Here is a 15,653-nt window from a genome sequence, read left to right as displayed (position 1 = left end):
CAAAGGGCATGATGCTGTGGGGAGGAAGGTGTCTTAAAATGTGTGGGATTTTGCAGGGAAATCATATTATGTAGGACACTGTGTGGGGGCCATAATACTGTGTGTGTTGTGAGATGTCATACCATTTGGGGTGGCTGTGGGTACATCAATGCTGTGTGATGGGCAGTGGGGCCTCTCATATTGTGTGGGGGCTGTGGGAGCATCATGCTATGTGGTGGACTGTGGGGGCCATCATACTATTTGTGGTGGTTGTCGGAGTCATCATACTGTGAGGTAGGGCTGTAGAGGCCATTATACTGTATGCATGGCTGTGAGGCCATCATACCGTGTCTGGGGCGCTATGGAGGCCAATCATACTGCTTGGGGCAGTGTGAAGGCATCATACTGCTTAGAGGGTCTGTGGGGGCAATCATATTTTGTGAGAGACTTATGGGGCAATCATATTAGGTGGGAAACTGTGATGCGTTGAAGGCTGTGAGGCCATCATACTGTATGTGGGGCCTGGGAGGGTATCATGCTGTGGGGATGGGATTATGGGGACATATTACTGTATCTAGCGATATGGGGGCCATCAAATTGTGCGTGGGGGCTGTGTTGGCCATAGTACCGTGTGTGGGGGAGATGATACTGTATGTGGGGACATCATACTGTGTGTGTGGGGGGGCTCCGAGGGCATTATAATATGTGTGTGTGGGGGAACATCTTCTTGACCAAGTTTGCACACACTGCAGCAGGGATTTTGGCCCACTCCTCCACACATATCTTCTCCAGATCTTTCAGGTTTCGTGTATGTCACTGGGTAACATTGAGTTTCAGCTCCCTCCAAAGATTTTATATTGGGTTTAGGTCTGGAGACTGCCTAGGCCACTCCAGGACCTTGAAATGCTTCTTGCGGAGCCCTGGCAGTGTGTTTTGGCTCATTGTCATGCTGGACGACCCAGCCACAACCCATCTTCAATGCTCTTACTGAGGGAAGAAAGTTGTTGGCCAAAATTTTGCGATACATGACCCCCATCCATCTTCTCTTCAATACGATGCAGTCGTCCTGTCATCTTTGCAGAAAGGCACCCCCAAAGTATTTCCGATGCCTCCTCTAGATCATCCAGATGGTCATTGGCAAACTTCAAACAGGCCTGGATATGTGCTGACGTGAGTCTGCAGGATTTTAATCCATGACGGCGTAGTGTGTTACTAACAGTAATGTTTGAGAGCTACTCGAGTATATAGAAATTCCGGTGGTGGGTTGCTGTGGCGGAGGAGCGGAGCACACGCAGTAGCCGGCTGCTGCAGCTACCACGTGTGCCTGCTGCTAAAGGGTAATTAATATTCACTCTTCTCCACGCTCATTGATGTGGAGAAGAATGAATATTCATTCTCATTATTAGCGGGCACAGAGGAGAGCTGAGCTGCAGCTCCTGCTAACCGTGCCCGCTACTAAAGAGAATGCATATTCACTCTTCTCCACACCAATAGTCCAGGCGTGGAGAGGAGTGAATATGCTGGCAGCTCAAATCAGCGTCTGAGAGCGCATGGCAGTGACGCCATGTGCTGTTCAGATGCTGACATGAGCTGCTGCAGCAGAACAGAGCGCAGCGCTGGAGCATAGGTGAGGAAGGAACGTGAGTATAAGTGTTTATTTTTTATGTGTGCAGTGATGGGGCCATACATACCAGTATTGGGATGAGGGGTGCCATACATACCAGGATTGGGGGATGAGGGGTGCCATACATACCAGGATTGGGGGATGATGGGTGCCATACATACCAGGATTAGGGGATGAGGAGGCCATGCATACCAGGATTGGGGATGAGGGGCCATGCATACCAGAATTGGGGATGGGGGGGCCATGCATACCAGGATTGGGGATGAGGTGTGCCATACATACCAGGATTGGGGATGAGGTGTGCCCATACATACCAGGATTGGGGGATGAGGAGGCCATGCATACCAGGATTGGGGATGAGGTGGCCATACATACCAGGATTGGAGATGAGGGTGCCATGCATACCAGGATTGGGGATGAAGGAACCCTGCGTACCCAGGATGGGGAAATTTACCAGTAGCTGCTGCATTTACCACCCTAGGCTTATACTCAAGTCAATTTTTTCCAGTTTTTTGTGGTAAAATTAGGTACCTCAGCTTATATTTGGGTCTGCTTATACTCGAGTATATACAGTATATATTTACTCACTGATGTAGGTGCTTTAGTAAATTGTCATCCATGTCGCAGAGTTTTATTTTTTGCTTTTTCGGATATAAAATGCTGTGACAGCTTGGTCTTTCCCTGATTTACTTTCTATATAACTGTGTATTGATTCTTATAATCATTTATTAAAATTATTATGATTGCTGAATATATCAAGTTTTCTTCAATTCTTCATTAGTGAAATATGTCTTGTGTAATAATAGCCAACAATCGTTGGATACCGTACTCTCCAAACCAACATAGCCCGAGCGCCCCATGTGTGTCACCGCAAGGATGGAACAACTCTTCTAAAGTCTGCAAAGAGATAGCAACACCAGAGTCTTCATGAGCAAAACGGTACGGGGTTTATATGAAAATTATGCTGTTCGCTATGTTTCGGCTCTATAGTGAGTGTATCACGGTCTTGAGAAAGGTTCCTTGAAGAGCCGAAACGTTAGGCCCTTTGTGGTGTTAAATTAACCCGGTACAGTTTTCTACTTGTACACCCCGATGCTGTTGCCTCTCTGCATGCTCTTGGGCACTAACACATAACTTACTTATTCTAGGCACCGGTCTACTTATAGCATCTATACTGTATAAATAATGTCAATGATATCTTTATCAATAAAAAAAGTCAGTTTTCTATGATGTTCTCTATTTCCTTAACTGATTTCTAACAGTTCTCCTTACTGGAACGAAATATGGTTGTGGAGGAGGTGGATGTGGTGCTTGTACTGTAATGGTATCTACAATTAATCCGGTTACCAAGAAGATTATGTATCCTTAGTTTCAAAACATCTATGAAGCTTTGAAAACATAAAATAAACCTATTTTTAAAGGTTTGCTATATAGATACTGCTGACATTATAATATATTAAGAAGCCATTGTGTATGATTTTGACAAAAATATAATACAAATTATTCATCATAGTGCAAAAACATATGTCCAAGACATAAACATAAAATTTCAGTGTTCTAATAATATATAACAAAATAATGAAGGCTACACAGAGCCCCTGTCAAGCTTGTGCTGATCCACACTGTCATTCTCAATGGTGGTCCCCGAGATGGCACAATAGCAGCTTAGTTGACATACCCAAGAACAGCCACTTCTGGCTCCATTCACTGTTTTCATCCAAATACTGTAGAAGCTGAAAATTGAAAAATAAATCTTGTTGGGTTGCCTTAGGACTGGATTGGTAACCCTGCTCTAGGTGATTCAGGTGTTTCATATCTGTTACTCTATGGCTTTACACTGCACCACAAATAAAAATTGAATAGGGTGGATATCTTGCATCAGGTCAAACAATCCTAGACACCAGAAACTAGGAGACCCTCTATTCCTTATGTTAAGACTTTTAAATTGCTTTTCTAATCTTCCATATTCTGTGCTTCTGCTTGGTTGACACTTTCCACCAGTGGCAACATCACTCCATTGGCCCAAGCTTTGCCTCTGCATCATCGGAGGAGCGCAGGGGCACTTTATGCAGGCCGGAGTGTTTTTTTTAATAACAAATAAATTGCAAAGTTCACTTTTCATTGCAATTTTAACCATTTAAGATAACAAGACAGCCCATTAAGTGCCCTGGTATAATTACTGTTTACTCAATCCTCCATTTCCAAGCTTCTTTATATGTGTGACTACACTTCTCTTCAGTTAATGTCTTAACACATCAAGCCATTACTCGGCCAATGCTTGCCTGCTTCCAGTATGCTGTCTGCATGGAGCTGCTATCACCACTGTGGAAGGAATTGGGAGCACAACCAGCAGGCTGCACCCAGTACAGGTAATTTGTCACATTGTTTTTTACAAACACTAAATTGCAAATTAAAGAACTTCTCTCTTCATTGCATACTTGCTCTTAAATGGGGAAATCTGGGACTTTAAAAAACAATTTACCTAAGCACTAACAGATTGACAGCTGGCTCCCTGCTGCCCAATTGGGGGAAGGTGGCTGTCAATCAGCATGACGCCAGTAGTCCCGCCCTGTCAACAGGAAGAGAAACTTCTGCTCTGCTGACATGGAGCAGCTGAATCTCTGATAGGAGCGATCAATGACCGGCGCCGGGTACAACAGGTCAGTAGTTGCCTCTGTTAGCAACTACCTGTCTGTTAGTATTTCGGCACCTTTTTTTTAAAGTCCCTCATATCCCCTTTAATCTGTAGGTTATACATGTAATGCAAGTTGTTTATAGATAATCCTCAGAAGTGGCAGTACAGCCTCTGTGGGTGTGTAAGAGGGTGACCGGGACGGTCAGGCTCCTCTTTCCCTTTTGTGAATGTATTGTTCTACTCTGTGTTTATATATGAATATGTAAATACCTATTGTCTAATGTTAGTTACAGGGTCAGTATATGTTAGGAGTGGATGGTATATTACATTAGGAATTGGGTACAGTGCAGTGGTGGGCACAATAGTATAGGGTAGAAATAGTTAATATATTTAGTAATAGCTCCAGTGTAGAAGGAGCCGGGGTAGTAATGGAGTAGTTTGCCAACAACCAATGGAGACTGTTGATGATTAGTACAGTTGAAAAAAGGGGAGGAGGCCAGAGGAGAGCAACGGTTATTCCTATCAGGGATCAGTTGAGTCAGAGCACTTGTTGCTGCTGGTAACGTTAAGTCTGTGCTGGAGGAAGACTGAGGAGAAGTTCAGTACCCTGGGAGCTGAAGGTCAATAATTATACCGACGGTCGATGATAGAAAGAGTTAGGCAGCTTGGGGAACGATAAAGTGGACAACTCCAAGGAAAATTCCCTAAACGTCCGAGGCCTGTAGAAGGACTGATGGAGCCAGCCTTCACAACTCCCAAAGAGGGGAGAGCGGACGGGGACATACCTGAGGAGATTAGGACCGTGTTCTGGAAAGCTGTGGTTCGGAGAAGCTAACTCTGAAGATAGGACCAAAAGGGACAGAAGAGAGGATGACAAATGTAATTGTGATGTGCAAAGGAACGGTATCTGTGACCAGAAGTGAACAACAAAAGGAGTTTAGTAAAGTTATTTTTTATAAAAAAGAGACTATGTGTGACAATGATTGCTTGCCTCCAACTACTGGACTCTCAAAGAAGATGGAGGGATGACAAGGAATTGTGAGTGTTGTGCACTACATGCAAATCACAATACAACACAGACAATGTATTTTATTTGTGAGTGGTCAGGGGAAGCATATACCACAACAGCCGCTCTTCGCCACTACTACCACCCTGTACCCCTCACAGGTGCTAGACCCTCAAAGGGTAAACGGTTAACTGGCTCAGTGCTCTCTCCACAAATATCCAGAACATAATTAGGCAGCACATCCAATTAGTGAAAAAAGACATTTTAAAGCTCCGTAAAGCTCCATGTATATAATTCCACACCTAGCAATGGTAATTACTTAGTTATAACTGAACATATGATTTTCCTGAACATGTTCCAGCTAGACTGGATATGAAATGACTGGAAGTGTAAGAGTGGCTGGATTGTGCCATCACCTAGGTATTTTTTGGTGTCTGAAAAAAAATATGAAAGTATAAAATGACATTCCATTTCAAAATTCACATATTATACCTACATCTACATGAAAATAAATGTTCTTAAATTTCCATCCATTCTTCATTTCTCCCAATATTCTGTGTCAGAAAGTGCTGTGGAGGACTAGTAATTTTTCAGATGTATCTGTTCCATGCCTTAGGTCAATACATGAGCTATGTGTGGTTCACTTCACTCTACATCTACGTTTTAGTACAAATGCAGAGCTCATTTTGCAGCAGTAGTCACTATACCATGTGAAAATCTTTAGAGCCAGTTAATCATTACTCACTGTTGTGTTTATGAAAGCACTATAGCAAATGTGTGCATTGTATTTATCAAGATGAGTGATTTTAGGCCTTCTCAGTATAAATGTATCACATACATGTTTTCCGAGCACATAAGAGTGCAAAGGTAAAGGGTTACTTTATTTTCATTCACTCAGTATTGCACTCGCCTTCCACTCAGAATGCAAATCGAGCATAAAGTACAACAAAATCCACACTTTATGATACTTGCTGCAATCTCCTACCATGTTTTAAAGAAGCACGGCCATCAAAATGTTTATCCTCTTAATATATTGCAGTCATCATATGACACGGTGTACTTACAATTGCTCATTTTACCCTTCTACCCAGCTAATTCTTCTCTTTTCCATTAGATCTCTGACATCACGTGATTAAAAACTGATTATCTGAATCCTTCTAAGCTCTATGTAGAAACAAAAGGTCAATTGTCAATTTTCACTGTATGACTCATCAGTCACAGCAAAAGTCTATGGCGGGGGGAGTGGTGGAGTAGCTGGATCATAAGTTGAAGAGAGGAATGATTTCTATAGGGACAAGAGACTTCCTGTTTCTACATAGAACAGAGTAGATTAGAATTACTGGAAAAATAATGAGCGCAACATAGGGCTTTAACTGGTTAGAAACAATTCAAGGTATTGAATTTGCACTCACTTTGACATGTTGCAACCTGCAACTAAATGTAAGTATATACCAGCTGCTGCAGAACCGTCGATCACTGGGATCCGGTAACAATGAAGAGAAACCGGTTTTCACTGCGCTGCCGGCTGTCCACATGGAAGAAACATACCATCTGGTTCCAAAGAGGATTTTTTGGATCACTTTTAATTAGTTCATTGTCTGTTATAAGTTAAAATCATCAACGCGTTTCGAAGTTTTTGCCTAACTTCTTCATCAGGATAAGATAAGACAAGCTTTTTTGAAACCAGATGGTATGTTTCTTCCACGTGGACAACCGGCAGCGCAGTGAAAACTGGTTTCTCTTCCTTTAAATAGAACAGAGAAAAGAGAAGAATCAACTGGGTAGAAAGGCAAAATGAGAAATTGTAAGTACACAGTGCCATATACCGTATTTTTCAGACTTTAAGACGCACTATTTTCCCACCACATTTGGGAAGAAAATGGGGATGCGACTTATAATCCGAATGTAGCTTACGGGGGGGCGGCGGCGATGAAGCAGGGTTACAGGAGGCAGGGTCACCGCTGCAAGAAGCCGGCGGTGGCAGAAATGGGGCGATGCTGCGGGCCCTGGGCTGGGAGGCATAGGAGTCCCGGCGGTGCGAGGCAGGAGCCATTGATCTCCTGGTGGTGGGTTTCAGGAAAATGGCACTGATATTGGCGCATGCACAGATTTAGATCTCTGCTTAATGACTAGCCGAGATCTCATTTTGTGCATGCGCTGCCTCCGGCACCATTTTCCTGAAGCCCACCGCCGGGAAATCAATGGCTCCTGCCTCACACCGCCAAGACACCCCCTCCTCCCAGCCCAGGACTCGCAGCATCGCCCCACTCCTGCCGCCGTCGGCTTCCTGCCTTCTTGTGACACCGCTCCCCCGGTAAGCTAAATTCGGACTAAAAGATGGACCCCCCCATTTTCACATTAAAAATTTTTTTTTTACTATTTTCCTCCTCTAAATTTGGGGTGCATCTTATAGTCTGAAACATACGATAATATAATGACGCAATATTTTAAGAGGATAAAAACTTTGATGTGAGTGCTTCTTTAAGCTGATAGTATTCAACACTGGTCTCCAACTGAAAGGGTTTATATTCTCTAAGAAAGGTTGTAATGTAGTCACACTAGCGCTTCCCCTGTTGTCCATAGAGGTGCATTTAACACCGCACTGACTGCCTAAGTACATAATCAACAAAGTACATAAATATAAAATAGTAAATGCGCTTGTATCCACCCAATGCATTATTTAAATAATAAATATGACCCATAATTGGATTAGCAAGTGTAAGACAGTGGCTTTCGCGACCGTGCGTTAATGAGGCAGTGACCCAGATAGTTCAACTTAAACGTCTTTATTTTGGCAACTTACAAAAATCACTCAAATGTTATCCTCTGGTTCGCAGCCGGATCATCTGTAACAGTCCTTATTAATCCTTTGCTGTGGGTGGCTGCCCACCGTATCACTCGTGGGTGCGACAATGGCTTTGCTTTCTCTAGGTCTGGCCTGTGTTCAGTCTCACACAGACCTACATAGAGCTCCTGCTTTGATGTTTGCAAACCAACACTGATACACCAAAACCTTAACTGAAAGTTTAAATAAGTGGACATGGGGCGCTCCCAAGACTCGGAGTGGAGGAAGAGATCCATCCCACTACCTTCCTACAGATCTCTCTAAATAAAAAACCCATGTCAGGTTTTCCTAAATCTGACTTGGTCAAATAGCTTGAACCAAGTCCACACTCTCTTTTATTTTGCATTGTAACTGCAGCTCTTTAATTACAGATAACTGCCTCACACAAGATAACAAGGGTTGACAAGTATTGTGTTCCTGGAGAATATACTCCGCCTACCCATTGGTGTACACAGCTGTATAGCCGAATCTGTAACAGAAAGAATCCACTTGATTTTTGTTGTCGCGATTTGTCTTAAAAATTAATCCAATGGAATATTTCCTATGGTAGCGATGGTGTGCGTTTTCCCATCTGTAGCTCCCTGGTTGGTGGCATTTAATCAGAAAATCTCTGGTCAAAAACTACCACTCAAGCAATGTGACACTTGCTACAAGCTATCCTATGATGCAAAAAGGTTTCTATCCAACATGATTCAGAGGCAGCGTCCTCCGTCAGGGATTCCTGACGAAGGAGGATGCTTCCTCTGAAACGCACTTGAAAGAAATGATACCACACATGCCATTACTACCTTAGGACTCGAGATAAGCGAACCTGAAGTTAAATGTTTGGGGTTCGTACAGGACAGTTAATGTTCGGTGCAAAACGCCGAACACAGACTTCTCCTGGAAGTCCATTGCAATGTTCGAGAGAGAGATTTTTCCAGATCAAAAAGTCCGGGTCCTCATTATTTTCAATGGTTTTCTGGTTCTGGTTCAAGTTTGGGTACAGTTCTGGTACCAGAACCGAACTTTGGAATAAAGTTTGGGTCGGCAGAGGCAGAGTATTGACTACTTTATATTCTCCAAGAACACAATACTTGTCAACCCATGTTATCTTGCTAATCCAATTATGGGTCATATTTATTTCTTAGTTATATAGGGTACATACAAGCACATTTACTATTTTATATTTATGTATAGTCTAATAGAATATATTATATATGTTTTTGGGAGTGATGGAAGAATCGATTCGAAAGACTGTGGTCCATCAATCAGGTCAATAATCTATGATGGGAGCCTTGCAGATCTCCTTACCTCCTGGCATTCCTGGCTTTTCTTACAGTATGCTTTGATGGGTTGGCATTATGTCTTATGTGCTTCACGCTACAATGATGTCGTTGCCCCAGCCCGATAAGTCAAAGAGGTAAAAAGATTTGCAGAACTCCCACTCGGAGGTCACAGATTACTAACCTGGCCAATGGACCAGAGTCTTTCTAATCAATTCTCCCATCACTAGCTATGAGTCTTTTGAGTGTTCAAGGCCCAAACTTATTAAAATGGTTGTCCACTGCCTGGACAGCCGATTTTTAAATACTGTAGTTCCCCGAGTAAAATTGAAAAAGCTTGCACTCACCCCCTGTACCGATGCAGTTCCAGCAATGTCAGCTTCGGGTCTCCTGACGTTGGCATGACATTGGCTGCAGCGTCATGTGAAATAACAATCAACAGATGCTAATTTTTCCAAACGTCTGAGTTTTGTGGTGAAAGTGTGACTGAGGCCGCCTGTTAGCGACTGCTGATTGCCTGCATCACTCGCGTGACATAATATCATGGAACCCTCGTTCCCGATAATCATCATGTGGAATTAAATCTTAAACTTGTCATTAGTTGTAAGAAACATCTGTGACTGTAGAAAGCAGCAAATTTATACAATGTATTTGTTTTGAAAATTAAGGTGTCTTCTTCAAAAGGCCCTTATGTTATATCCTATTTGGACATGAATAGCTGCTGGGGGGTAGTGCGACTCTCGGCTCTGGAAGAATACAACTGGGGAGAACACTAAGACTGCGTTCACACGTTGTGGCTGCATTGCATCTTGAAACCTCCAAAACAATTGCTCAAAATACTATTAAGAATCCCTCAGCTTCTCCATGACCAATAACACAGAGATGTGTCAAGGCTCTTGGATTTACCATACAGCCTATTCAACACGCTGTGTGCTATCACTTGTGCCTCCTAAAGTGAGTTCTGCAGAACAGTATTTTGAATAATTAGTGGTGGCCTTAAGACCTGTGCCTCGTACTGACATGCTTGACATTTAAAGTTATGCAATTATAAAAAAAACTGCAACATGTAATAAAGGGTTTGTATGATACTGATATACATTTTTTCCAGGTATGATTGGTTTTAAAACAATAGATGGAGAAATACTAACTTTTCAGCACCCACATGGATCCAGCACTGAGGGCTCTGGAGGTCTACGCTGGTTGTGGGAGTAATCTCTGCTGTTCCAGTCAGAGGTCAACAGGACCACGACCATCAGGTGACTAGAAGAGAGCATCATCAGAGAAACATCCGATGACATGCTCTTCTAGTCACCAGACCACGGCAGCCAATAACCGGCTGCAGTAATTATGGTGACTTGCAAATGGAGCAGTGATTGCTTCCAGAGCAGTCTGCGCTGGATCCGCGGGGTTGCTGAAAGGTGAGGCTGCATCCGATTATTGTTTAAAACCATTCATGCTTAGAAAAAAATATTTCAGTGTCGGACAAACTCATTAATCTTACAACTTCTTCAAAGGAAATAAAAAAGTGGAAGCTCAACCTTATTGTGTGAAAAAGATCAAGGCTCAGATGGCATGTAGGAATCCTAGGGAGGGTGAACCGACAAAGCTTGTGGAATCTCTTAAAGAAACACTTCTCCCATCCAAATATTTACCCTCTTAATATATTGCAGTCACCATATTATAAAGCACAGTATACTTACAATTGCTCATTTTGCCTTTCTACCCAGTTAATTATTCTCTTTTCCATTAGGTCTATGACTCCCATCCAAATTTTTACCCTCTTAATATATTGCAGTCACCATATTATACAGCACTGTGTACTTACAATTGCTCATTTTGCCTTTCTACCCAGCTAATTATTCTCTTTTCCATTAGGTCTATGACATCACATGATTAAAAACTGACTAGCTGACTCCTTCTAAGTTCTATGTAGAAACAGTAAGTCTATTTTCCCTGCATGAGTCATGAGTCACTGCAAAAGTGCTTGGCAGGGGGGAGAGGGAGAAGCTGGGTTAGGAGTTGGAAAGAGGGATGATAAATGCAGGGAAAAGTGACTTTCTGTTTTCATATAGAGCAGAAAAAAAGGGGAGAATTTGCTGGGTAAAAAGGCAAAATCAGCAATTGTAAGTACACAGTGCTATGTAATATGATGATTGAAATATATTAGGGGATAAAACTTGGCTGGGAGTGTTTCTTTATGTGTTGCTTGCAGTGGGATCTCTTGAAATAAAAAAAAAATCAATCCAGCACTCTGAAGGTTAAAATGTATTCCGCGTTGTTTAATAATCCATTAAAAATGAGTAAACGGATATTCTTCACTTCACTGACTCTGCTCAGATTGACCCTTACTCTTAGTTTGTGTGTAGAATGTCCGTTAATTATTTTTACCCTGTATGGCACTATAGGTTTAAAGATTTCAGTGTTACGGAATACCTGAGTTTGAATGTTACTGAGCAAGACAATGACTCATTAGAAGTGGAGAATATACCGTACTTGCAGAGATACTCCAACCTTTATGTAGATTACAGTTAAACTATAACATTTCGTTCAAAGGTGAACCAAGAGTAAAAGCTGAGACAATAAGCTTATAGTAAATGTCACAAGGTCTTTTTTATAACTGAATTGGCATTAGGTTAAAGGGGTTGTCTGGGACTTTTGTTTGTTTGTTTTGTTTAATAATATTGTTTGTTTTACTATTAATATATACCAATGTCTTTCACTGTCTGTCATATTGGGGTGTAATAAAACATAACCCTCATTAAGTTATCTAATAACAAGTATGAGTAATGTAGTAAAAAGAACTCAAAGTGAAATAATTCAATGGAGAAACTCAGACAGTAACTAACCCTCAATTTGTCAGCTAGTAGTGCTTGATTCAGGGGTGGCAGTTTACTGTTACTATATAGCACGCTGCTGCTCCTACAATTTTTCTTTAATTGCTTGTAGTGCTCTTCGATAAGCTGGAGAAACATGTAATAGATGAGAACTATCACAGATCCCGAAGAAATTTCTAGCTAGTTTGAAGGGCACTTCTCAGTTGCCTTAGTCCCCAAAATCGGGGGAGGATAAGTCGGGGGAAATCAACACCCCCACGACTAGTCATCCACTAATTAGCATATTACAGTTTTAAAATTGATTTTATCGTGAATCAAGAAACAATAAAACCATGAAAAGGGAATTGTTACAAAGTAGATACAGGGTTTAATAAAGATATGGTTTCGTTTTTGGGGGATTACGGTATCTAAACTGCTTCCTTTAAATTATCACTACCTGTCAGACTTATTCAAAACCCTATACAGTTCTTCATTCAATGCCATAATTCATCAAGAGCTTGGCAGTCTATGATCAAACAATATATGTGTTATTATTGAGCTTCTATCTGTGCATCTCTAGCTAGCTGCATGCGGGGTGAGCCATGCTCATGCTTTACAGAGGACTTTTAACCAAATTGTTTATGTTGGACTGGACACGCAATGTAACAGCGGCTGCATGGCAGAATAAATTATTATTTTTTCTTCTTTTGTCTGTTTCAGAGATATTAGCAATCAAAGTATTGGCACCTAATGAGTTTGAAGACTTTTTTGAAGACCAAGTGGGTGTTATCAGACAGTTTTCACTGTACTTCTTCTCCCTGTATGATGTGGGACAATCATAAGCAGGCACCAACACTCAACGGAAATATGAACATGCCCCCATCATAGAATAACCTTTTATATGAATCCGTATAGGGTGAGAGGAGGTGCCGCTGAGTTTAGCTGTGTCACATTACAAATGCTTATATGAGCTCTCCTGATTACTTTTATCTCTTGTTCTCAAGCAACTCTGCAGTTAGATCAGGGCTGTCATTACATCTTACAAAGGAGTAACATGACTGATCTGGACTACTCCTTGTTGAGATGTAATGACACCCAGCTCTGATCTCACTGCAGAGTGATTACAAGTTGAGCACAACAGATATAAGTGTGATACTGACGCTTTGAGCTCTCATCTCCAAACAGGCAGTGTTGGAGAGGGGCAGTGCAGCAGAGCTGACAATGCTATGAGAGGAGGAGAGCTAATAGAACGGTTTGTAATGCGACACAGCTAAACTCAGCTGTTCTGCCCTTCCTCCCACAAGAACCTTATCTAAAAGGTGTTAGTCATCTGTGCTTTCTAATCATGCCCAAGATTAGACCAGGAGATCAGAGCTGTCTGTCATACATATCATACACTGAGAAATTTGCTCTTAGATATGATGGGGACGTGTTCTTTTTCTGCTTTGTTGCTGCCTGCTTATGATCGGTCAGCATCATATTGGGAGAAAAGGTACACACCCCCAATGAAAACTGTCTGCTAACACCCACTTGGACATTAAAAAAGTAAACTCATTAGGTGCTAAATAGTTTGATGGCTAATATCGCTGCAACGGAAAGGCAGAAAAAAGGTTTTATTCCTGTCTGCAGACACTATAACATTGTGTCTCCAGTTCAACAGGAAAAATTTGGTGAAAGGCCCTCTTTAAAGCTGTGGATCCCTCCGACTGTGCACTGTTCAGCCAATCACAGATACAGGGGGGAGCGCTCATAAAGTAGAGCCGAGGTGTTGTCCCAGCTTGAGCCACTCATTGGAGAACGCTCAGTATAAGGGGTTGTCTGAGTCTGATCGTCACATGAGCATATACTGATAATGGTGAATCCATGAGGACATAATTAATTAGGTGTATTAAATAAATACTGTATATAATCTTCGGCTATAATGTGATTTAAATAACTTTTGTCATTTCAACTGCAGGTTTGTAACTTTGCAACAAAGGGGTTGTCCACTGATTTTTTTTATATATTTTTATATAAAAATGAGCATATGGTGGTATTAAAACAATAAAGAACAGACACCCATCTACCAGGGTTGCCAACATTTTTTTTTTATTATTTCTGGACACATTCTCAAAAAATCACAGACAGCCCACATGCTGTTACAGACACATTAGAAAAGCCATCATAAATCGACCACTGCCGATTCATCGCTTGGCTGGAGCCACTGAAGGGTTTATGTAACATGCCCTCACAGAAGAGGAAGCGTGGAGACTGGCAGCGAACAAATGCGGAGGAGCGGCAGGGGTCTGCTATCTGAGTATCTCTTATTCATTGTTTTAACATCCTTACAATCCCATTTTTTTAAATAAATCTATATAAAATGTAGTGGCTAACCTATTTAAATGAAGTATTGTTCACTTCTGTCTGATCACTTTCATTGATATTAAAGTAAATATTACCTACAGGAAAGAATAGCAAAAGCTCATGGATCTCAGTGTGGTTTCTGTACTCCTGGGATGGTGATGTCCATGTACAGCTTGCTGAGGAACCATCCACAACCCACCATGCAGCAGATAAATGAAGCACTGGGAGGTATGACAATGGTAACATCTGATGTTTGTTCCTATTAGGTAAAGCTCAATAATTGCTGTATGGGCTCGCTCACATGAGTATATTCATCGGCTCAGTGCTATCAGATGTTTTATCGGATAGCACTCAGACCCATGTTATTCTATGGGGCAGTGCAGATCTGGGGTCTTTTTCTCACGACGACTTGGCATGAGAAAAAAGTCGCAACATGCTGTGAGTGGCTCTGCAAGTCAGACCATGCGCACCCACTCAAGTCTATAGGTGTGTGAAAATCAGACTGCACTCGGATGTCATCTGAGAGCAGGTTGATTTCCGCAGTCTCACACAATGGAGAAGATGGTGAAATTTTGCTCTCCATCTTCTCTTCACCTGTGCTATGATTCTCTCATCCGAGAAAATCAGATCATATTAAGCTGACACTATGAGCAAATTCTGATTACAGTTTGATCGGAATGTCATTAACATAATCGATCCGATTCTCTCGTAGGAGAGAATATACAATTATGTGGCCCTGGCCTATGATGGATCCACGTATGTTATACGGACTACTAAATGGAAGTGGGGAGGGGCAGCTTGATCATTGGGTAAACCCCCTCTTTTTATCTCCTTTTCATGCTCAGTTGATTGAAATACAAACATCAGGCCAGACCTGGCTCACTATACTTGTGCTATAACTTTTGATGATGAGCATGAGCTCTGTGGTATAAGATCAGCTCAGATGTAGTCAGAAGATAACTGCTGCTCTTAGTTGACTTATTACACAAGTTCAGCCAGTTATGTAAAAAGTTAAATATAAATCAGAATAAGAAACTCTACTTATTTATATTACTCACTTCTATAGCACCATCATATTTCACAGCCATCATCATCACTCTCTGCTTTCGGGCTCACAATCTAAATTCCCTATCAGTATGTCTT

General features: G+C 41.8%; 1 protein-coding gene across 1 annotated transcript in view; it reads left to right on the top strand.

Annotated features, from left to right (window-relative positions):
• LOC141161556 (aldehyde oxidase-like) overlaps positions 1 to 15,653 on the top strand; it is a 151,507-nt gene that overhangs the window by 14,073 nt on the left and 121,781 nt on the right. Inside the window, exons 3-5 of the mRNA XM_073646514.1 lie at positions 2,866 to 2,962; positions 3,864 to 3,972; positions 14,612 to 14,738. Of these exons, the coding sequence (XP_073502615.1) occupies positions 2,866 to 2,962; positions 3,864 to 3,972; positions 14,612 to 14,738 (333 nt within the window). The remainder of the gene's footprint in view (positions 1 to 2,865; positions 2,963 to 3,863; positions 3,973 to 14,611; positions 14,739 to 15,653) is intronic.

This window comes from Phyllobates terribilis, unplaced genomic scaffold, assembly GCF_046119375.1.
Source record: "Phyllobates terribilis strain yellow unplaced genomic scaffold, ASM4611937v1 Scaffold_9__5_contigs__length_417890890, whole genome shotgun sequence".
Taxonomy (NCBI): Eukaryota; Metazoa; Chordata; class Amphibia; order Anura; family Dendrobatidae; genus Phyllobates; species Phyllobates terribilis.
This window is presented reverse-complemented; position numbering and strand designations above follow the sequence as displayed.